Here is a 22,751-nt window from a genome sequence, read left to right as displayed (position 1 = left end):
TATCTTTTTCACAGGGTTATCAATGAGTTATCCACCTCAGTCTCAAGATTTCTTTCCTGTTCAGTCACTGCCAGCTCAGCAGTGTATATGGAAAGTTAAGGTATTTTTTTGGCCCTAAAATGCATCACTTTGCTCTTAGTTTCATTGAACCACATTTGCCATTTTGGTGAGATCCTTTTGGAGTTCTTCAGTCCCTCTTGGGTTTTCACCATGCTAAATAATTTGAAATAATCTGCAAATGCGGCTGCTTGACCGCTCACTGCCAATTCCAGGTCATTTATGAACAACTTATAAAGCACTAGTCTCCATTTCTTAATGCTCTCCATTGCAAAGAAGTTAGCAGCTCATTTTACGTGCAAAGAAACACTAGGTAAAACTGCTGGAATGAGCTCTTACTTCCCTTTTTAGACCAAGAATAACATTCTTTCAATCACAACACAGAACAACTCCAGAAAGGCAAGGGAGATTATGGAAATAATGGGATGCCCTCATACATACGGCAGTTACAGCAAACCATTTGGACATGCCTCTGTTTCTATGTATTTATGCTCCCAAAGCAATTTACGGCACTTAAAACTCAAAAGTATTTGGGTGAGCATGGCAACTTTTTGCCCTGGTCATCCAGATTCCAGGTGCTTTTCTTCAGAACAAGGGGACAGAAGCAGCTGCAGATGTAAAGCATAGGAGAGAGCACCCCTTCCAAGCAACATGCCCTGTGACTCTCCAAAGGGCGATAAAAAGTGTTTGCCCCAGGCCTACAGCTGCACCGAAGCTAGAAAAATATCACTTTTAAACTCTTCTTTAAAATTGATTTTATTTGAGTCCCAACTGGAGAATTAAACTTTTAATACTTGCACTATTTGTTTTCATAGCCCAAGCAGGTTAGTTTCAACTCCCTCGAGTTTAAAGCTTGATATTCTTGTTGCATGAATATAAATATCTAATATCCATCCTGCACCAGTCCTATCAAGTGTGTGTGCATGAATGTGTATACATTTAATTACATCTTTTTGATCTTTAATTACACCTGTGCCATTTGATTCTTGCACATGCGGTAACGTTTACGGCAAGTTCAGAATTGAGTTTTAACCTGAGTGCACGACCTGGCTAAAGGGTGTCCAGTAGGAACGGAACAGTAGATTTCGAGTGTGATAGGGGAAAAAAAAAATTAGGAACAGGAAATCAAACCCCACAGTGCCTGGTTTCCAGGACTATAATAAATATAATTCAGGGTCTGATCGTTTTTCTAGATGAGAATACTGCAAAATTTCTATGTGTAGCAATTTGGCATTAATTATAATGACAAAAATAAATTAGTTACTTGCCTATTTTAAAAATGCAAGTCAGTTGCAGACTTGCAAATCACTGTTTTTTAAAGTGACCCACAAGGGTGGAGAGACTGTCCGCTCCGTAATTCTTCATTTGAAATTGGGTATTAATGGAAATAGTGCAGAGATCAATTTAAAAATGCAGGAACTGCTCTGGTTCCTCCATGTACAAGCCCTCATAAGCTCACCATCTCCACAATTGGTTAGAATAGAGGCCAGTCTAAGCTTGACATTACTTACTGTCTGACAGTAGCCAGCCAAGTTTGTAAATAAGCTATGATGGAAGCATCTGTCCTTTTGTATATGATTGCCTTAAACTGAGTCAGGTGACTGGCCCATCAAAACCGGTATTGTTTACTCCCAAGTTGTCAGGTGGAGGTCTTTTTTAATCCTGCTATACACATTTCTTTTAACTAAAAGCAGCTGGGACTGAACTTGGGACTCTCTGAATGCAAAACCATATGCTCTGCTGCTAAGCTAAGCTATACCCAGTGTTGTTGGTCCCAAGCACGTGGTATTTGGGGCACCATGCCTTCAAAAATGAAGGCTGCAATTTATCATATGTATCAGTTATTGACAGATGCTTCCTCCACTTATCCTTCTATGCTTTGCAGACACACAGATTTCTGGTAGTAGTCACTATAAACATGCTTAAAAAGTTCCACAAGTTATTTATTAGTGCTCATTGAAAGGACAGATACTGAAGCTGAAGCTCAAATATTTTGGCCACCTAATGCGAAGAGAAAACTCTCTGGAAAAGACCCTGATGCTGGGAAAGACTGAGGGCAAAAGGAGAAGGGGACGGCAGAGGATGAGATGGCTAGATAGCATCACTGATGCAATGAATATGGACTTGAGCACGCTCCGGGAGAGAGTGCAGGACAGGAAGGCCTGGCGTGCTATGGTCTATGGGGTCATGAAGAGTCGGAAACGACTGAACGACTGAACAACAACAACTTTCCTGAATAATCTAGTTTATCCATCTGCATTCTTCACATCCCTTGATTTTACCTATCACTCCTACACTAAAATACGATAGTTCATCATTCTATTCTTTTAGCTTCCTTTTCAAGATATGGTGACAACAGCAGCTCACAATAATCTAAAAGTATATACTCCTATGATGGCAATAAATATTATGTTGAATACTTTTCCTACTTGTGGCAGTGTTCTTGTGAAATAGTTACAATACGTTTGATGTTGACTACTGGTTTCTGTTTGAGAAAAATCACAAGGACAGCAGATGCATCTCTGCAGAAGGTATGTCCTAACAATGGGTGTCATTTCAAAGTTTAGTGTTTACACCCACAGTCCAAACAGCACAATGTATGAATCTAGATCAATGTTCACACTTGGCAAGTTTTGGTTATTTCTGGAAATAATCTCTAGTGGAGGCTTAGAATTTAGGGGCTTTTAAGCAATTATAGTTGAGTTTAGCCAACTCTTTCAGACTTTAAATTAGATTTTTGAAGCTTTCAAGAAATTGCTAACTGTACTGCCTTGAACAAAAGCCTTTAACAAATGCAATTAAAGATAGACAACCAGTCAATTAAAAGTAGCCAATTTTATTCAAATCATCATGTGCTGCAAAGTTCACATTCAAAGTTCACTCTTCAAAACAGTACATAATTGAAGTCCTTATCAAATGGAAGTTGTCTTTCTTCCATAGAAGTATTTCAGTAGAAGCCAGAGTCTTGAGTAGCCCAGTTAGGAGCCTTAAAAAAAAAAGAAAAAAAAAAGCAAATTTGGAAGTCAGGATACAAAGTGTTGTGTACTCCAAGCTAATAAGGCTTGAAAGCAGATATTATATGAAAAACATTTTTTACAGTTACTTTTGGTCAGAGCAATAAACACAGCTGTGGAGATTTTTAGCTGTGTGTACATGACTGATTTTTTTTTTTAAATAGATGTTTGACTCTAAACCTATTTCTCTAAATATATTCCAACCCTTGAGACGAGTAAGTAAACAGATATATAAATGCTATAATTAGGTACACCCTCGATATATTAAACCATCCCAGTGTCTTCCATTCTGGAGACTTTACTTGCATTGACAATATATTGGCAGAACAACTTGTACTTACTTCAGCCCTACTGCCCTGGTTCAGTTTTTTCTCAATATTCATAGCCAACATCTGACTCCGGAAAGACAAGCTTTTGGTCTTTTCAATCACTTGCTGATAAGGTGACACTGCATTGTTCCCCATAACAACATGACCCTTAAAAAACAAAGAAAAAACCACTTTGCATCAAAAGTTGAAGACAGGCTCTATGCTGGATACAGTTGGCAATCATGACTGGTACACGTTCATTTTATACTCATGGTCACTAGGTAGTTTACAGGATATTATGTGTCCTTTATGTGACGAAACATCTGTAACCTGCACATATAGGGCAATAAAGATGTTATTCCTTTCATCTATGTGTCAGCGCTGAATAGGGCTGCCTGTACATTTCCATTACCTTAATGTTTATCCAATGCTGTGAAGTCTCAGCCTCTCTGCCATTCTATACTTAGTGTGTATACGGTAGGTACACCTAAGCATCCAAGCATTTATCAGTAGCTTTCCCTCAACAAATTCCCAAACCACATCTCAATCCTATGGGTGTTCGAACATCCACATAGGGATAGAATCCATCAGATTCCACCCCGCTCAGCCTCCCCAGACGTGGCTCACCAAGCCTCCACCCTCACTCGCCAAGCTGCATATGCTGGGAGGACTTACCAGCCCCGCCCATGAGTGCCCACAGCTGCCTGTCCTCTGTGCATGTTGCCATTATATGTAAAAATTGTGGCTTGCTATTTTCCATAAATAAAATCTTGCGCCCAATGGCCGGCACCTTCTGGACTACCACCGTGTACAAGATTTACAAAAAATAGCGAGTCAACATTTCTACATATAATGGCTACCCACACAGATGGGTGGCTGTGGGACCATAGCTCGGCACGGAGGGGGCGATCCTTTCTGCCCCTCCCATCACAGCTACCGCGAAGGCAGTACCTCGTTGGGAGGAGGACTAGAAGGAAACCCTTCTCGTCATCCTCTTCCCATCAAGTCTCAAATAGCTGGGAGGGGGGAGGGAGAAAGCATAGATATTTTCCAGCCACCGTTGTGCGCAACAGTAAATATACAAAAATACAGAGCCCTTTTTACTCAAGATGGAGCTCTATATTTTTGTATATTTACTTTTGCGCACAATGGTGGCCAGAAAGAGCCATTTCTACAACATTAGAGGCCTCTAATATTGTGGAAATGGCCCTTCGCAGCCACCGTTGTGCGCAACAATATACGAAAATATAGTCACATCTAGTGTAAAAGATGGTAGCTCACATGGAGAAGCGGGCAGCTGCAATGCAGTCCTGGACAGAGTGCTGAGCCCTCCAGAGCCTGCCGAGCACACACTCCAGTGAGTCTGTCCATCCCTACTCAATCACCCACAAATTTAACAATCGATTTGGGACAAAAAGCTGCCAAGTGGGAAACACTTTGAAAACACCACACAGATAACAGAACTTTTCCCAGTTGACAGATCTATTGCCAAACCTCTGTTTAAACCCAGAGAGTTTAATATATTGGGGATTTGTTAGTGAGAAAGTGCTACTATAAAAATGCTAAACTAGAAGTACCCTGCACAGACTTCTGTATCACACTTTTCTATGCTCCCCACAACCTACCTGCTGCCATCCATAATCTTCTGTTGCAGCAATCCACCTCAAGCACCTGCTGCCACCCTTTCAACTCCAGCCCGAGTTAACAGGTCTTAAGATGGCTGGATATGTGCAACCCCACTTTCTCCTTTCAGTAATCTGTGATAGCCCAACCCACACTTTGGGCCTTGACTATGTATAACAGCGGCAGGCAAGCTGCGACCCTCCAGATGTTTTGGCCTGGAACTTTGCTTTTAGAGTTTTTTTCCCTTTCAATAATTTCACAATGAGTTAGTTTATTCTGTGCTGACTTTTCCTCAGACTGCACAGTTCTGATTAATCTTTATTAGTTCTTTGGGATTGTTTCCCCTCTGTTATTTACATGCATCTTCATACTTCCCTGGTACCATATGGTGTCCCAATGTATCTTGTCTCCTAAAAGTAACGCTTTAGGTTCAGACCACACAGCTTCATTATTTGAATGGTTCCTTATGATTTTTACAGACCTAGCCTTCCACTGAGCTAGATTTTTGGCTTGTGGACAGCTTTTAATATATCTAGATTTACCATGATTCTCTTCCTTTCTCCTTTTATTTCCTTTCATTTTGTTTCTGGCTGAGGTTAAGACTTCACTACTTTATGTTTGAACATTTTCCTCCAATTTTACTTGGATTATTTTTTATTTGGATTCCACTGGATCCTACACTTTGGACAACGGGACATCCATCAAAGTCCACATAAGCTTGTCTCCTCTGACCAGGCTAGGTAGCTGTAAGTATCTTTCTTTCTTAACGTTTAGGCCAAACTGTTATACAGCTGGGAACATCATAAGCTTTAACTAGGGAGCTGATGGAATATGTAGGGTTTTTATAAAGGGCTAAGTGTAGCTAACTCTGCATTATATAAACCTTGTAAGTAAGAGTCACTTTACCTTATTTGTTAGTCTTTAAACATTTTAACATTCTTTAAAATGTTTCAACGTATTATTATTATTAACATTTCTATCCTGCCCCATAGCTGAAGCTCTCTGGGCGGTTTACAGAAGTTAAATTTTACATTTTCATTTAACCGTTTTACTTTTTGTTTTAATAATTGCATTATATTTTCTCTAAAATTCACGTATAGTGTATTTTTATTTTCCTCTGGTTTCTTGTGCATTGTTTCTTTATCTCATAAATCTGATTCCCTGCATATCTGCTATAAAACAAAACTTTTTAAAATACATCTTACAAATGAATTCCATTTGTGAATAGCTTCTGATTATCTCTGGTTATACCCTTCTGCCCACTGGGCCATTTGAAGAACTTCATTTTCAGTAGTATGCTGCAATACTCCTGTATTAAGTCCTGGTTCACTTGCTCAAAAGCTGGGATGACATACCAATTAGAGCCACAACTTGTATGCCAGATCCATGGTTCAAATCTTGCTTCAAGAATGAACTTACTATGTGGCCTTAGATATCCCCCTGTATCTCAGGCTACAATATATCTGCAATATGACAGATACTTGTGTGGCTTGGGAAGGTACACTCTTATAGCTAGCAATGAGTTTTAAGAGTTTCCTATAACAGATCAGATAATGCTATGCAAAGCGATGTGGGGCTTACCAATTTTGAATCTATCTTGGCATCCAGCCTTGCATTCCGGATTAAATTCACAATCCATCGTTCAGCTTCTTCAGGGGTCATATTTAACTTATCTGCCAACATACTGGGGGTGGGGAAGTGGGAAGAGAGAAATAAGACATTTAATGAAATGTGTGGTCTGGCCTTGACGTTTGTGCATTTGTACTTGCCAAAGTTGGAATTAGGTAATATGCTAAGTATCTAATATATTTGACGGTTCCAACATTGTTCCCAATTGTGTTTTAAAAGGTCTTGGGTTGATCCAGCATCACAATACAGTTTATTTTAAAACTGTTTAGAAGAGGCTGCCAATAGCCAGCCTTGATATTCTAACAGCTAGAAGCAACAAGGAGTAGGAAACACGAGAAAGCAAAGATACTTTGCACCAATCTTTTGCACAACAGAATATTCTAGATCAGCCTTTTCCAACCTGGTGCCCTCCAGATGTCTTGGACTACAACACATGCTGGCTGAGGAATTCTGGGAGTTGTAGTCCAACATATCTGGAGAGCATCAGGTTGGGGAAAGCTGACCTAGATTAAAAAGCAATCTAACATGTATCAAGGAGACCTGTCTGATTGACAGCTGGCATACTGTAATAATGAGATACTACTGCTTGTAATTACAGTTTGCAAATGTTTGACTAGAACCTTTAAGACCTACTGTGGATTCATGTGCTTAATACTATTTACGCTACAGAAGAAAATCCCCCAAGAGGTATTCACAGAAAAAGTAAGCTGTCCAACACATCCAAGACACTTCTTCTGATTTGTTTTAAGGTAGTCTAATAATCCAAGGTGGGCAGAATTCAGGCTTGCAGAATCTTTTTTTTTTACATCAACCCCAAGATTCACCAACTGGAGCCTGGTGCAAAAGGCACAATTTGAATGAAAGAATTCTTGAGCCCAAGGATTTGGTTTGAGTGCCAGAACTGCAGCTCCCAGTCCTTCCACACAAAAATCCACTCCTGGTTACTTCAAGCTTTCTTCATTTCCACAGTCTAATTTAGGACAGGGAGGGTTTTATAATGTTAATGCTATTGTTAAATAACTGGGAAGCAGAAATCCCTGCTTATCTACTGCAAATCATCTGAGCTCTACTAGTAGTTCCCAAGCTACCTTCTGCCCACCCCTGTAAAAATCAAACTGGTTAGGAACCAGTATGGCTCATGAGCTTTTTTATATACACTATTTAAAACCAAGTTCAGATGTTACACTAGTCACAATAGTTGAAGTTTATGAAGTAGAGGGCCAATGAAGTTTATAAAGGGACTATATATTCCAGAAACCAGACAGAATTAGATTTGGTTAGGTAACTAGGCAATTTCTCCACAACACTAGAACATACACACATACTCTAAAAGGGCCTTCTAAGCTACTTTTCATTTGCAGAATATCCATCTGGCTTTTGGTGAAGTAATACTTCCAGGGAGGGTTTCATTTTAACTCAATCAGAAATAAAGCACTAGACAGACGGCACTTCAATGTGCTGTATCCGATCACTTGTTCCCGAGACACGAGAGTCTGACACAGAAGGTTTAACGATTGAGTCACTCGTTCAAGGATGTCATTTTATGAACAGACTTATCCCAATTTCTTGTTCTTTACAGAATGAGACAAGCAGCAAGATTTGCTGTCCTGTCAACAGGCACTCCGCAGACAGCACTTCCTGTGTCTTTCTAACAACTTTTTGGCATTTCTTTTGGTGTTTCACTCACTCAAGAATTATAAACCTTATTCTACTCTCGGCTTCTAGAATTCAGTAATGCCCAGTGTTTTTATCTGAAACTTGGCCAACGTGCAACACTGAAGTCTCTATTTTAATCATTCCCCAATGCAATCTCTGCCTACCTTCAACTTAAGTCTAGCTATTTTATTTTCTGGCTGCCCGTCTTAAGATAACATACCTCAAGTTATTAAATATGCAGACTTCATTTTCAACTCTAGGATTTCAACTACACAGAAACTTATTAACAATAACTCAAGTGTAATGTGGCCTGGTAATCACAATATACTGCACATGGCATTAAAGATCAATAACATTTAGTACAATTATCCAGCAATAAATATGCATACTACATGACAGATGGGTAATGAATCAAAATGACAGTTTTCCATCTGAGGAAACTGAACTGAAGTTGGATGTTGTGTGCTAGCCTCTGAAAGCCTTATGAATAAGTGCTCTTTGAAAACCTGGTTCTCAGTTACAATTCAGAGGTATGTGCCTGGAGTCCAGTTAGAGAATCTTCATATAATATCCATTCTAAATTCCAAGAACAAATTCTATTTGGAAAGCACTGCAGAAGACTCAATAGCAAGTGTCTTTCCTAAAAAAGACTAAAGGCACTACTAATAGAACAGTATACAGGTTTCCCTTTTCAGTTGTCATGTATGTGATATTTTATCCAGTAAACTTTTCACAGGTATGAGCCTTCTGGCTGGTTCACATACTGTTCCCCTACATGTGAGCAAGTCTGAGCCATCCTTTGTTCCTTACAATTGTGTGAAATACGTATGGACCAGGCAGGACACAGATAGAGCGCCAGTGGTTCCTGTGATTGTTGTGGCCTGGAAAAGTGCTATTGGGACTGTGGCAACCCACTGCTAGCTTCATCGGTATCCTGTGTAGAGTTTTTGCCACATGACCACAGGATGTATGTGGACAAGGATAGCTTGGTTCTGTTCATGTGGAAGCTGACCATGCAATCCATGCAGTGATGTGGGTTTTCTGGAAAATTTTGAATTGAAAATTTTTCCTATGCAAATTAGACTAATTTGTATAGGGTGTTTTGTATCAGAAAATTTTCAGTTTGCATTGGAAAATCACTAGAGAGTGATCTAATTTAGTAGGAAAAATAAACAAAGCTAAAAAAGGAACCCATTATAACTTTGTCTCAATGCTCTACTCCTTTTTTAGAACCATGAGAACAATTGGGAATTTGAGAAACCGCTGTGGGCCCCTCCACAAAATGGCTCCCACAAAGGATGTGGCTAGACTTATAATGACTGCCATGGTGGACTGGCTAGTCAAAAGCGAGCTAAAGAGGTTGTGGGGAGAGAAATTTTGAGGCTAAAGGGAGGGAGGGAGAAATAGCAAGGTAAAGGAGTAGAGGGGAGAGAAAGATCAAGTTAGAGTTTAGGAGGGGGAAAAACAGCATGGCTAAAAGCTGGGAAAGAAGGGGGGAAAGCAATGCAAAGAGGTAGAGAGAAGAGTAAGGCCAAGGCTAGAGGCTATAAAGGAAGGAGGAAAAAAGAATGCCTTAACATTTTCCAAGGTGTTTATTAAAACATTTTTTTTAAGAGGGCAGGGAGTGGAGAGCTTCATGGGCACCGCTGAAAGTCCCTGCAGGCGCCATGGTGCCCATGGGCACCACATTGGGGAACCCTGCACTGCAAGTACGTGACCTGAAATATTTGAGGAAACAAATTAAAGCACACTTAATGTGATTTAAATGCTGTATTATGTAGATTTTTATTAGAATAGTTGTACAAATTTTAAGACAATATTATATACTTCCCTTATTGGTTAAATGTAAGAAAGAAACAAAGGTACTGTAATCTGCTGACACGCTAAGGGAGCAATCCTATGGCTGCTAGTCAGTGGCTAGACAGCGATAGGATAAGCGGATTTCCAGGAACTGATCTACCCCCTGCCTGCGTGCTGCCTCATAGGCAGCGTGGAATGGCCCTGTGCTCCGCGCTCGGAAGAGGAGTGCAAAGCGGCCAAAATGGGGCATCCACGGGGTGTTCCGAGGCGGGGAAGGCGGAAATGCCAGTACGACACATCCTATGTGTCATCCGGTAGTCTCCTCCCCCACTCCACCTTCCCACAGCTAGACAGCCGAAATCAGCTGGAGAATTGTGGAGGGAACGATCCCCTCCATGCTTCTCCTGACCCACATTGGATTAGCAGTTGCCTCCAAGTTCAGAGGCAGCCACTTATCCCCATAGGATTGCGCCCTAATTCAACCTTCTCCAACTTGGTGCCCTCCATATATGTTGGCATAGACAGCTGGGGATTCTGGAAGTTGTAGTCCAACACATATGGAAGGCACCAACATATATGGAAGGCTGCACTAATAAATTTTAGCAATAAAAAACCTGTATGATATGTTGACAACCACTCATCTATTTCAACAGAGTTCTCTTCCTCTACAGCTGTTGGGGCACCTTCAGTTTCATGATCCAAAGCTGTTCAATTTTTCAGAAAACACAAAAATAGTTCTTGGGGAAATAACTTTTTTTCCCTGAATGTTTCCATTTTTTTCCCAGGCCTTCATGTCTCACATACTTGCTAAGGATAGCCACCAGAAAAAAATTAATTTCAACTTTGAAACTGCCAAACTTGCCTAATATTGTATTGGCAGTTGGCACCCATTCATTATCACAAATAAACTTATAGAACAGAAAATAACTGACCCTATTTAAAAAAAGAAAAAAAAACACCTTGTGCTGTTAAACACACAACCAATGAATAGCAGTTAGACTAACTCTTCCACAGCAATGCCTGTGCTGTGAACCTTGTTTTTCTTTTCTTTTTTAAATTCTATGGAGGCTGTGCAGGAATATTCATCTGTTGGGGGTAGAAGGGGAGGAAGGTGGGAGAAGGACACACATACAAACCTTTAAGAGGGACAAACAAGAGCAGTTATCCCCGCCCACCCCCGGCCAATGGAGCTTTAGACATTATTCTAGTTCCAAACTTTTGAGCTGGAATCTTACCCATATGACTGGTGCAAGATCAAATGGTTAATACTCATTATCAGCCAAAATATCGTTGATATTAAATATGCAGAAAAATCTTAGAGACTGAAGTAAGAACTGTTATTCTACATTTGGTTTATGATTTTTATCCTCTCCTCTAAAATAAATTTAGGCTTCAAACTGGATTGTTATCCTGCCCTTAATTATTTTATGTTACCAAAAAAAGTGTCTAATGTTCCTAGATACTCCCTCAAGTCCTTCAGAAACCAGTCTTAAAATATTGAATAGATAGCTTATTTTTGGCTGTGGATATTGCATTAGCATTAGTGTTGAATGTGTCCCTGTAGCACAGACTTCCCCAACCTGGTGCCTCCCACGTGTTGGACTAAACCCCCATAATCTCAAGCCAACAGGACATTGTTGGTTTGGGATGATGCGAGACCAACAAATCTGGAGGGCACCACATTGGGGAAGGGTGTTTTAGTGTGAGGTATTGTGCAGTTGTTGAAAACAAGCCTGTAAGTGTACCATGCAAAGACTACAATCAGTTGTGTTACAATGACTAATTAAGCAAGACAGCCCAATCGAATGCCCTTCCTCTTACAAACTGTATTGATTCACTCATGTTCTTTCGCCAAATTGGTAATGTTTTTACATTTAATAGCATCAGTTACTACTCTTGTTTGAAGACACTGATCTAATGTACAGGAGCTAATACACTTTTAGTTTGATCAGAACAGGTCAGCATGATATGGCAACCTTTGAAAGGCAAGATTTGGAATTCACATATTCAGGCTCTCACACAGAGGCCTGTTCAGGCCGACTAGACAAACAAAGATGAAAGATAAAATTTTCAGGAAGTGTGGTTTTTTACTTTTTCAGATTTATAAAGCTTCAAAGTATTTAGTAAAGCCACCACACTCAAGGAGACATGGGAATCTCTCCTCCCAACCACCCCCACACACAATTCCTTAACTGTCTACACTCTGACATCACACACGCACATACTTAAGACAAGTAAAACTGTTTTCAAAAGCTCTGCCAGAGTAATACCCTTTGGCTAAGTCTAGCAAATCATAATAGCATCATTTGAGATGTAGCTGACACAGAACACACTTAGCATATTTTCATGTAAGCCTGTGCTTTTCTACTTTACAGTTTCTTGGATCAGCTGACAATACTAGCTACCAATCTTGTGAGCAAGACCCCCAACTCAAGAAATTTTCAACTACAGTCTCCTACACCTACAGTGCGAAGCTCCCACTGGAGCAAACATCCACATTTCCATTATCAGCCACCTTTGCTCATATGAGTGTATGAGCCTCACCATGATTCCCACTCCCAGGGACCGTGAGAATTTATTTTGTATTAGTCTGGACCAGCATCAAGGCCCACCTATCTAATCATGTGAATTATGTATCAAGTGTGAAAGGAGCCATTACTGGTCAAACACAAGAAGGAACTGTAAAAGATCCAAGTCACCAACTGCTATTTGCTAGCACATTGTTGTGTCTGCTGAGTTTAACATCTCAACTGTAAAACTGTAACTTATTACATGAAAAAGTAGTTGATTAAAACCAGATTGACTGATAGGAATATAATAGCATTTGCTAGTGATGGAAAATGCTATAAGAAAACATTTCTGTGATAGTTAAAGTAGTTTTAAGTGTAATATTAAAAATACAGCAGCAGCAGATGAAAAGTGACACAAGGCAGAACGGTGACTGCCCGTGCGCAGCCAGCCCGACCAATTCAGTTTGGCAAGCAGCACCTACCGCTTGCAGAATGGAGATTTACCGCTTCTGGTGGCAACCCAAAATAATAGGAAATGCTTGTTTCTGGAACGGTGTAGGCAGGTGGAGCTGGCATAAGGGAACTCCGCTGACTTTCCAAGTTCCAGAAACGACTGTTTCTGCTTGTTTAGGAGCTTGCCCCTGGAAGGGCTAAATCTCCACTGCACAAGCAGCGGGTGCTGCTGGTGCAACAGAATCGGCACGGCCACACATGGAACGAAAATGGCAGAGGGCCCCGTGCGCAGATGGGCAGCACTGGATACTGCCCACATTACAACACTCAAGGCAATAGTTATTCTGGCTCCTTTTGTTTCCAGCATTAAAGCTGGCAGAGTCAGTGCTGATGTCACCCAACCTACTCTGGCTCCAGAGGAACACAAGAGTCTAACATATTCTTGTATTGCTCTTTTGGTTTTCACTGTAGAGTGAAATTTACTATTTTATTTATTTGCGGCATTTATATACTGCTGAATATAAAAAAATCTCTCAGTGGTTCACAATATTAAAATACAGTATTAAAAACATTAAAACACAGCATTAAAAACACTTCCAACTACAGTCAAAAATCAAGGAGCAGTAAAATGGAGCAGCATAATTAATTTACCTACAGCCCAGGGAAACCCTGGGTGAACAAGTGCGTTTTCAGAGGTGTTTGAAAGATGTCCCGTTTTCTGCCTCTTGAACTACACAAGGGAGGTTTTTCCAGAGGTTAGATGCCGCTACAGCCCACCCTCTGGGTATTTCACGGCAACATTCCAGTCATTTTGGAATGACCAGCAACAGTGACAGCTGGTTGTCAAATGACCATATTTCTGCTTTATAAACCAAGATATGAACAAGTCTACATGTGTAGTCCCTTCACTCCTTAACAAATCAAATTAGGAGGCTTCTAATTAACCATATACCGCCTCATTTTGTCCAAACCAGGAAACTATGGTTACCAGCTTAGGAAAAGCCAAGATATTAAACCAAGGTTTGAAGTTGTTTTAATAGCTTGGCTTGTTCTGAAGTTGGTAACCATCATTTCCCCATTTGAATGGAGTCGGAAACTATGCTTAGAAGCTTCCTTGCTTAATTGCTCATGCTACAAAGAAAGCAATAAATGGATTGTGTGCACGGGCAGAAGGCTCATTCATATCTCAGCTTATTAAGCAGATATATGATCATCCAAAAGTGGCCACTGGCTCAATCAGGGATGCAATTTCTCTGCACATTCCCGATCATTTGAAAATTGTGATCATCTGAATACAGCCTGTACCTCCAAAAGGGCAGTCTTAGGATCAGCACTTCATTGTGGCTCAAACTGCAACAATAGTATCCAAATTAGTAATGACGCCTTACTCAGTGAGTCTATACAAGGGCAGAACATCAGGAGCACAGGATCCTCCCCGGCTAAACCATTCCTGTATCACAGGATCCTCCCACATTAACCCATTCCTGCATTAGCTAACCTGTTGCCCTGCTTTCCCTAATTTCTGAGCTGTTCCACACAAAGCAGCATATGATTATGTTTGAATGCACTCCCCAAAATATTAGATGTGTAATATTTACACATCTAAAGCTACCGTGATTGAAGCCTGCCCTTAAGCTTCTCCACCACACACAATACGTTACTCTTGCATTTTCCACGAGCCCTGAATGCTTGGAGAAGATCTAAGTAGCTGGAGGAGATAAGAGCAACAGCAGGCCTGGTGTTAGAGTAGCTTCCATTACAAAGTAAGATTTACCTGAAGAATGAATTAGAAGAGTACCAGCATCAAGATATATCCTACAAGGAAGCAATTTCCTATCTCTGCTTCCACTAGAATTGCTTCCCATTCAAAGTTTATTTATTTATTATTTATTTATTTATTTATTTCATTTCTATACCGCCCAATAGCCGAAGCTCTCTGGGCGGTTCACAAAAACTAAAACGAAACAACACACAATAAAACAATTTAAAATATATAGAACATTAAAACCACAATATAACAATACAACCACAATAAAACCTAGCAGCAGTACAGGAGTTTAAAATACAGATTTAAAACAGCAAAGATAAAAATTTAGAAAGCTAAAATGCCTGGGAAAATAAAAAGGTCTTCACCTGGCGCCGAAAGGAGTACAATGTAGGCGCCAGGCGAACCTCACTAGGGAGCTCATTCCAGAGCCGGGGTGCCACAACAGAAAAAGCCCTCCTCCTAGTAGCCACCTGCCTCACTTCCTTTGGCAGGGGCTCACGGAGAAGGGCCTCTGATGATGACCTTAAGGTCCGGGCAGGCACATATGGGAGGAGGCGATCCTTCAGGTAACCTGGCCCCAAGCCGTTTGTAATAGGTATACAAGGGATAGCTTTAACATTCAAATGTTGTAAAATATAGCTTTAACACTTCATCTTCCACTTTTTAGTATGTTAAAAAAATTTCCTTGTAATTCAGCTACAATTGAAGCAACTTCACAGTATCATTTAAATATGGTTTATCTGACTACAAAAGAAAGAGTTTTTATTATGCTTCTAGTTTTCTTACTTTATGCTGATGCACTGGTGGATGCGGCAGAAAGTCTCAAATATAAAGAGGCGAGCATTCTCAATGAAGTCTTCAAGACATGCCACCAAGAAGAAGTCATTCACAAGAACCTGCAAGACAGCACATAGCATGTAGTTGGACCATGAAGAAGCATGGCTGGAAACAGCACAAATGATGGTAAGATTATATGGAGCACTTGGAAACATGTCCCCTTTCCTTAAACTACAGTCTGATTCAACATTACCTTCTACATGGGGCTTGGCTTGCAACATGCTATAATGCTGGCTTCCATTAAGAGGTAAACTACATGACACAAATTTTGAGTATAAGGAACAAGAAGTGTCAAACTGTGGTGCTGGAGAAGACTCGTATGAGTCCCCTGGACTGCAAGGAGGTCAAATCAGTCAATCCTAAACGAAATCAACCCTGAGTGCTCATTGGAAGGACAGATAATGAAGCTGAAGCTCAAATATTTTGGCCACCTAATGCAAAGAGAAAACTCTCTGGAAAAGACCCTGATGATGGGAAAGATTGAAGGCAAAAGGAGAAGGGGACGGCAGAGGATGAGATGGCTAGATAGCATCACCGATGCAATGAATATGGACTTGATCACACTCTGGGAGAGAGTGGAGGACAGGAAGGCCTGGCATGCTATAGTCCATGGGGTCACGAAGAGTCGGACACGACTGAACAACAACAAGAAGTGTCCCATTTTCAGGCTTTTAGCAATCAGAGTTCCTTGGACTACGTAGGTGCCAAATTTCAGATATCTGGGTAGCCTGGAAGCATTGTAATCATTTTGAGGTCCACTTCTCGGGGGACTCTTTTATAATTCCCTTTCCCAGGCTTTTCTGTTTATCAGGATTTCTTTAGCTGTATGCTTGCCAAGTTTCAGCTTTCTACCTAGGCTGGGAGCATGTCTAACCATATAGGGCACAATTCCGAGTCCCCTGCTTTGAAGGGGAGGTGTACCAGCACTACATTTGCAGATTTACCTAGTAGTTAGGGTGCCTTGGACTGACTGCATATGTTACAGCTCTACTTCATTAGGAAATGCCCCAACAATTTTGAGCCCCCTGTGAAGTGATCAACAACCACATATTTATTTTTATATGTATCAATATTAGTGTTATATAAACAAACAGGACCTGCAAAAAAGTTCTTTATTGTTTGTTTAGGATGTTTTTCAACACAATGAGTGCTTGAGGCACATGGCAGCATGGAGTGCTCCTGTTTCTAGTCACTCTCTTCCATTCCCCCTCCCGCCCCTTGGTTTTCTGTCCCCCACCCTCCACCCCGTTCCCAGCAGTCAGACAGCTTGCCTCAGTTTAGAGATAATTTAACTGTCACAGTGGCCATTTAGAGGCTTCTATTTGTTAGGACTACACTTCTTAAAAGATCCTTACCGATTCACATTCTCTCAGCTTTTTCTGAGCTCCATCGAAGTCAAAGTTCACATACAAGCATTCTACAAACTCTGTTATTGGGTCCTTGTAGGTATAAGATTCCTGCACATTGAAAAGTAGTTGTACAAGTAAACACCTCCAAATAGTACCTCCGAAAGTTTATATTATCAAAATTATTTATAGCAACAGAAACAGTTTGGAGGAACCGGTATGAGATGAGCCTAAAAATCATTATTCATGACTTAGTAGTCCTACAAATGTTTATAAGAAAGCTGGTTAATGCTGATCACCTTCACCAGATATTCAGTGTTAAAGAGATGTTAACATGGTTTGCATGCAGGCAAATGCATGGACGTCCATGTATGTGAGTGAGCAGGCTGGCAGCGGAGGAACAGAGCATTCTGGTCTTCCCTTCTGAAAGACAAAGGCCGTTTTTTGGAACCAAATAAAGATGGTGCTGATGAGCAGCACTCTGCTTTACGGCATGCCAGTGTACCAGCTAAAAAATAATAAAAACAAATCTTAATAAAAATTAGGATGGGCAGGGAGCCTGGCGGGCCCAAGGGAGGTGTGTCTCTGGACACACTGGTCTATAGGCAACACACTGGAGATCCAGTAAAAAATAAAAAACAACAAATTGAGATTCTTACAGAAGACCTTAATAAAATAATTGCTGAAACCAGTCTTCACTGGCCTTTTGAATGGGAACAGTGAAGTGGCTGGACATACTTTTCTTGACAGACTGTTCCATAATCAAGGCACCACACCCAAAATGCCCTCTGTCATTCTCCCATCATGTTTCAGATGGCAAGGGGCAGGATAATGGCTGCAGCGGTAGAAAAGAGTTCTTAGGCAAATTATAGAAGGTAGACTGGGATCTACTGGTAGACCTCTGAGCGATTTACAGTAGATCGAGACGGATTTCTGACTCCCAATTGTTTAACAATCTACCTTCTACAGGAGGCTGTAGTTTTCCAGATACTCTGGCCCCAGGCTGTTTAGCAATGTAAAGGTAAAAGCAGTACCTTGTATTGAGCCCAGAAACAAGTTATTAACCAGTGAAATAGACACCAGATTGGTCTAATATAGCCTTATCTTCTGGCCCCAGTCAAAACCCTGGTTCACCCATATCCAATCCAAAAGTGCCCCCAAGTTCCAGTTCAAAGTTTCACCAGTTCACTCAGGGATTGAACAACAGAAACCAAAGAGCTAGGTATCAGCATTCTGACAGCAGCCCAGCCCAAATGCCCAGATGATTTCATCCAGCAGTTTCACAGAGATACAAGAAATCATGAAAGATGGAACCTTGCTCCCCCGTGCTAAAAGCAGGCAGTTTCATTGCTTGTTAAACATTATCAACCTCCTAAAAAAACTGAGGCTGGCCATGAACATATGGAATATATCACACTGTAGTGAATTTGATCTTATTATTCCTTACCTGCTGAATAACCTTGACTAAGTCCTTCAACACTTGCCTACGTTTTCGAACATCTTTGTTCGTTATCACTGCTGTAGTCAGGTATCGAAGAATATGTGGGCACATTGTCTGAATTGCATTAAGATACCTAGACAAATAGAATATTTAGAATGAGAGGCAGAAATCTTTGAAGGAAACAAGTACACAAGATGGCTCAGCCTCCTGCCCTGGAAGAAAGCTAGAAGAGGAAAACCCCTTGCCTACTGGATCTCCAGCAGCATTGGGGGTTCAGCAAAGAAACAGAATGGTGGCCAAACCTCTGGCAAGATACTGAGTCCTGGCTCTTGGTCCATGAACTCAGCCCTGATTATTCCTACAAACCTTTGTTTTATCCCTGCTGAGCACAGACCACTTTGAGATTAAGTTGCAAGGGACCATCAAATAGGGCTCCAAGAATAAATTCCAAAGTGCCAGAAATAGTTTTTACTTGAAGCAATAGTTAAGAGAGCTGGATTTGGATGTGGGAAGCCTGGTCTCTGCTTCAACAGGTGGACTGATTGCATTTCTATCCCACCCTTTTTCCTCTTGCAAGGAACCCAAGGTGGCTTACACCGTCCTTCTCCTCCATTTTATCCTCACAACAACAGCCCTGTGAGGTAGGTTGGGCTGAGAGTCTGAGACTGGCCCAAAGTCACCCAGTGACCTTCCACGGCCAAGTGGGGACTAGAATTCGGTTCTCCCAGCCCAACACTCTCACCACTACACCACACTACAAATCTCTCACAGTTAACCTACCGAGAAGAGCTGAGGATAAGGGAGTGGGGGGAGTATACTTCCAAGGTTCCTCAGAAAAGCAAAATCCAAATGTGAGTCAAGTTTGTAGGCATCTGAGTGAACAAACTCCTTGGATTTTTTAATTCTCCCCCTGCCCCCATAGAATGGTAGTATAGCTTTAGACACTATGCAGGTAACCTGAGTCTAGTAAACTGGAAGAAACAGGGAATCGGCTTATTACCCTCTGTCCGGTATGCTCTGGTTTCCTCTGCCCCCCCCCCCTTTCTGGGGTTGTTCTGGTCTCCTTTCTACTACTTACTGAGCTCCCCCCTTTTCAATTTAGTCTGTTTTAAGCACTTTAAATATATCTGGTTTAGCTTTCAACAAAATAATTTGCCATAGATTAACAGGCTGGCACAATTCTTATTTCACAAGTTCAAGAACAGATTGTAAATTTTAAGTTTAGCTACTTGGGATGGGGGGATTTTGATCACATTTCCATGCTGTTGTGGACTTAAAATCAGGATATACCTTTGCCTTAATAGGAACATGAAATTATTTAAAACTGTAGTAGTGAATTGAAAATATCAGTGCTAAATGCTGTAGGACAAGGAATAACTACAACTGCCCTGGGACAGTCTTAAAGAAAGATGCGCTCTACATAATGTACCCTTTAATCAATCCTACATCTCCAAACAAATCATGAAAGGCTATACACTGCATACCAGGTGAACACAACATACATGTAATTACACACAGATTTTCAGACCCCTGCAAGTTTTAAGAATATGATACATTGCACAAAATATGGATTCACTGCCATTATGCAAAAAGGATGTTCAGTGCAAATCAGCATTAATTACAGACAGAAAAAAGGGTGCAAAACTTAACTGAAAGTCTTGTCATCATAACAAAAAATTCAACGTAACTACTTGGAGGGGTAGTTCAATTTCAGTTCCATCTAGAGATGAATTCACACAAACTACTTCCACAGTCTGCATATAATGGCTACAGCTGATGAATCATACGTCCTTGAAACACAATGAATCCATGCATTACCTCATGCAACACTTACATCACTACCCAATTTCAATGAAATAGATAGCCTGCACTCTTAAAATCTTTGTGAACTTTAAATGTAATGCAATTATCAGTGATGATGTCAAGCACAGGTGACGTTATCTATGAAATAATGCCGCTTCCAACTTTATGACAGTTGCTACTGAAAGGATTGCATCTCTAATATTCATTCCTTCAGTATTTGCCACATCTTAGTACTGCAGAAAACTTCAAACTTCGCAGACTAAATACCAAATTGCTAATCACATAGCATGACCATACCTTAGAAAGCCAAGTGCTTTGACTTCGCAACTTTCAATTTTGTCAAGGGTTCTTACCAAATTATTAATGTGGTCAATCTACCACTGAAGTCCTTAACTGCAGTTAAGGTCCCTATTTCCTAATGGTGGGACTCAACATCCATTCAGCCTGATTCTATGCAGGTTTACTCACATTCCACTGACTTCACAAGCGTTTACTTGCATGTAAGAGTGTATGGGATGATAGCCTCAAAAACTGTGGGGTGGATATGGTAGCACATTTCACTTCAAGGGTACACAACAGCCTAATTAAGTATGTCCCAATGTTTAGGATGTCTGAGGCACCAGTGCAGACATAACTCCCCCAGTCCCTCAACTATGGTTCATTATATACAGCATTCTGAATAACTTCGAATTTTTGATGTTCCAAAGATTCCTTTCATTGCAGGGGCTTCAAGAATCTCAGCAAGCTACAGTGACCTTCCAGTAGTTGGAGTTTATCACCATCAGAGCAGGAAACTGAACTACTACTGTACCCTCATACGCCCCCTTTGCTTCTGCAGGTACAACACAACTCACTGGGGCTGATAGAGAAAGAGATCAATGATGTTATCTCTGCCTTTGGGATGGTTGAAGAAAACGAAGAGAGACCAGTGAATGAGCCATGTTCTCTGCTGAAGAGACTGGAGTGGAGAGCTGACAGACTGAAAAATAGAAAGGTATTTTACTGAACTGTTAACTGTTAAAAGATTGGAAACTAAGTTAACTTACAATTCCAAAAGGAAATCTTCTTATCCCCACAGCAGTTCCTGTGTCCCATCCCGTATAAGAACATAAGAGCTATGCTGGATCAGACCAAGGGTCCATCCAGTCCAGCATTCTGTTCAGTGGCCAACTAGCTGTTGACCAGGAACCCACAAGCACGGCATAATCCAACAGCACCCTCGCACCCATGTTCACCAGCAACTGGTGTACATAGGCTCACTGCCTCTGGTACTGGAGGTAGCACACAGCCATCGGGACTAGTAGCCATTGATAGTCCTTTCCTCCAGGAATTTGTCCAACCCCCTTTTAAAGCCACCCAAATTGGTGGCCATCACTACATCTTGTGGTAGCAAATTCCACAGTTTAAATATGCACTGTGTGAAGAAGAATTTCCTTTTATCTGTCCTGAATCTCCCACCAATCAGCTTCATAGGATGACCCCGGGTTCTAGTATTTTGACAGAGGGAGAAAAATGTCTCCCTATCCACATTCTCCTCACCATGCATAATTTTGTAGACCTCTATCATGTCTCTCCTTACTCTCCTTTCCCCACAAGCTAAACAATCCCAGCTGTTGCAACCTTCTCTCATAGGGGAGATGCTCCAGCCTCTTGATCATTTTAGTTGCCCCTTTCTGCACTTTTTCCAGCTCTACAATATCTTTTTTTAGATATGGTGACCAGAACTGTACACAATATTCCAAGTGTGGCCGCACCAGAGATTTGTATGGGGGCAGTATGATATTGGCAGTTTTATTCTCAATCCCTTTTCTAATTATGCCTAACATGGAGTTTGCCTTTTTTACAGCAGCTACACACCGGGTTGACATTGTCATTGAGCTGTCCACCACAACTCCAAGATCTCTTTCCTGGTTGGCCACCGCTAGCTCAGATCCCATCAGGCTATACTTGAAGTTGGGATTTTTTGGCCCAACATGCATCACTTTATACTTGCTTACACTGAACCGCATTTGCCATTTAGACGCCCATTCTCCCAGTTTGGAGAGATCCTTTTGGAGCACTTCACAATCCCTTTTTGTTTCAACCACCCTAAATAACTGGGTGTCATCCGCAAACTTGGCCACTTCGCTGCTCACTTCTAATTCCAGATCATTTATGAACAGGTTGAAAAGCACTGGTTCTACTACAGATCCCTATGGGACCCCAATATTTACTTCCCTCCATTGGGAGAATTTACCATTTATTCCTACTCTCTGCTTTCTGTTCTTTAACCAGTTACTGATCCATAAGAGGACCTCTCCTCTTATTCCATGGCTGCTAAGTTTGCTCAGGACTCTTTGGTGAAGGACTTTTGTAAGTCCAGGTAAACAATGTCTACTGGATCACCCCTGTCTACATGTTTATTAATACTCTCAAAGAATCTAGAAAGTTAGTTCAGGAGAGCTCTCTAATTCTCCAGAGAGGCTTTTGGGGAGCACAGGGGGCTGCGAAGTCTTATGGTACCCTA

The 22,751-nt window shown here is 41.0% G+C and overlaps 1 protein-coding gene across 1 annotated transcript in view; it reads right to left on the bottom strand.

Moving 5' to 3' along the window:
• Positions 1-2,877: 2,877 nt before the first annotated feature.
• The window catches only part of EIF3E (eukaryotic translation initiation factor 3 subunit E), a 33,524-nt gene continuing 13,650 nt past the window's right edge, over positions 2,878-22,751 (bottom strand). Inside the window, exons 7-13 of the mRNA XM_084848932.1 lie at positions 21,100-21,224; positions 18,449-18,575; positions 17,011-17,112; positions 15,605-15,714; positions 6,584-6,686; positions 3,413-3,547; positions 2,878-3,043 (exon numbers count right to left, since the gene is read on the bottom strand). Coding sequence (XP_084705058.1) covers positions 3,005-3,043; positions 3,413-3,547; positions 6,584-6,686; positions 15,605-15,714; positions 17,011-17,112; positions 18,449-18,575; positions 21,100-21,224 — 741 coding nt within the window. The 3' untranslated portion in view covers positions 2,878-3,004. The remainder of the gene's footprint in view (positions 3,044-3,412; positions 3,548-6,583; positions 6,687-15,604; positions 15,715-17,010; positions 17,113-18,448; positions 18,576-21,099; positions 21,225-22,751) is intronic.

The sequence above is a fragment of the Heloderma suspectum genome, chromosome 4 (assembly GCF_057233095.1).
Source record: "Heloderma suspectum isolate Gila_16-S chromosome 4, 16-S_ref, whole genome shotgun sequence".
Taxonomy (NCBI): Eukaryota; Metazoa; Chordata; class Lepidosauria; order Squamata; family Helodermatidae; genus Heloderma; species Heloderma suspectum.
The sequence above is the reverse complement of the archived record's forward strand: the minus strand, read 5'-3'. Positions and strand labels throughout refer to the sequence as shown.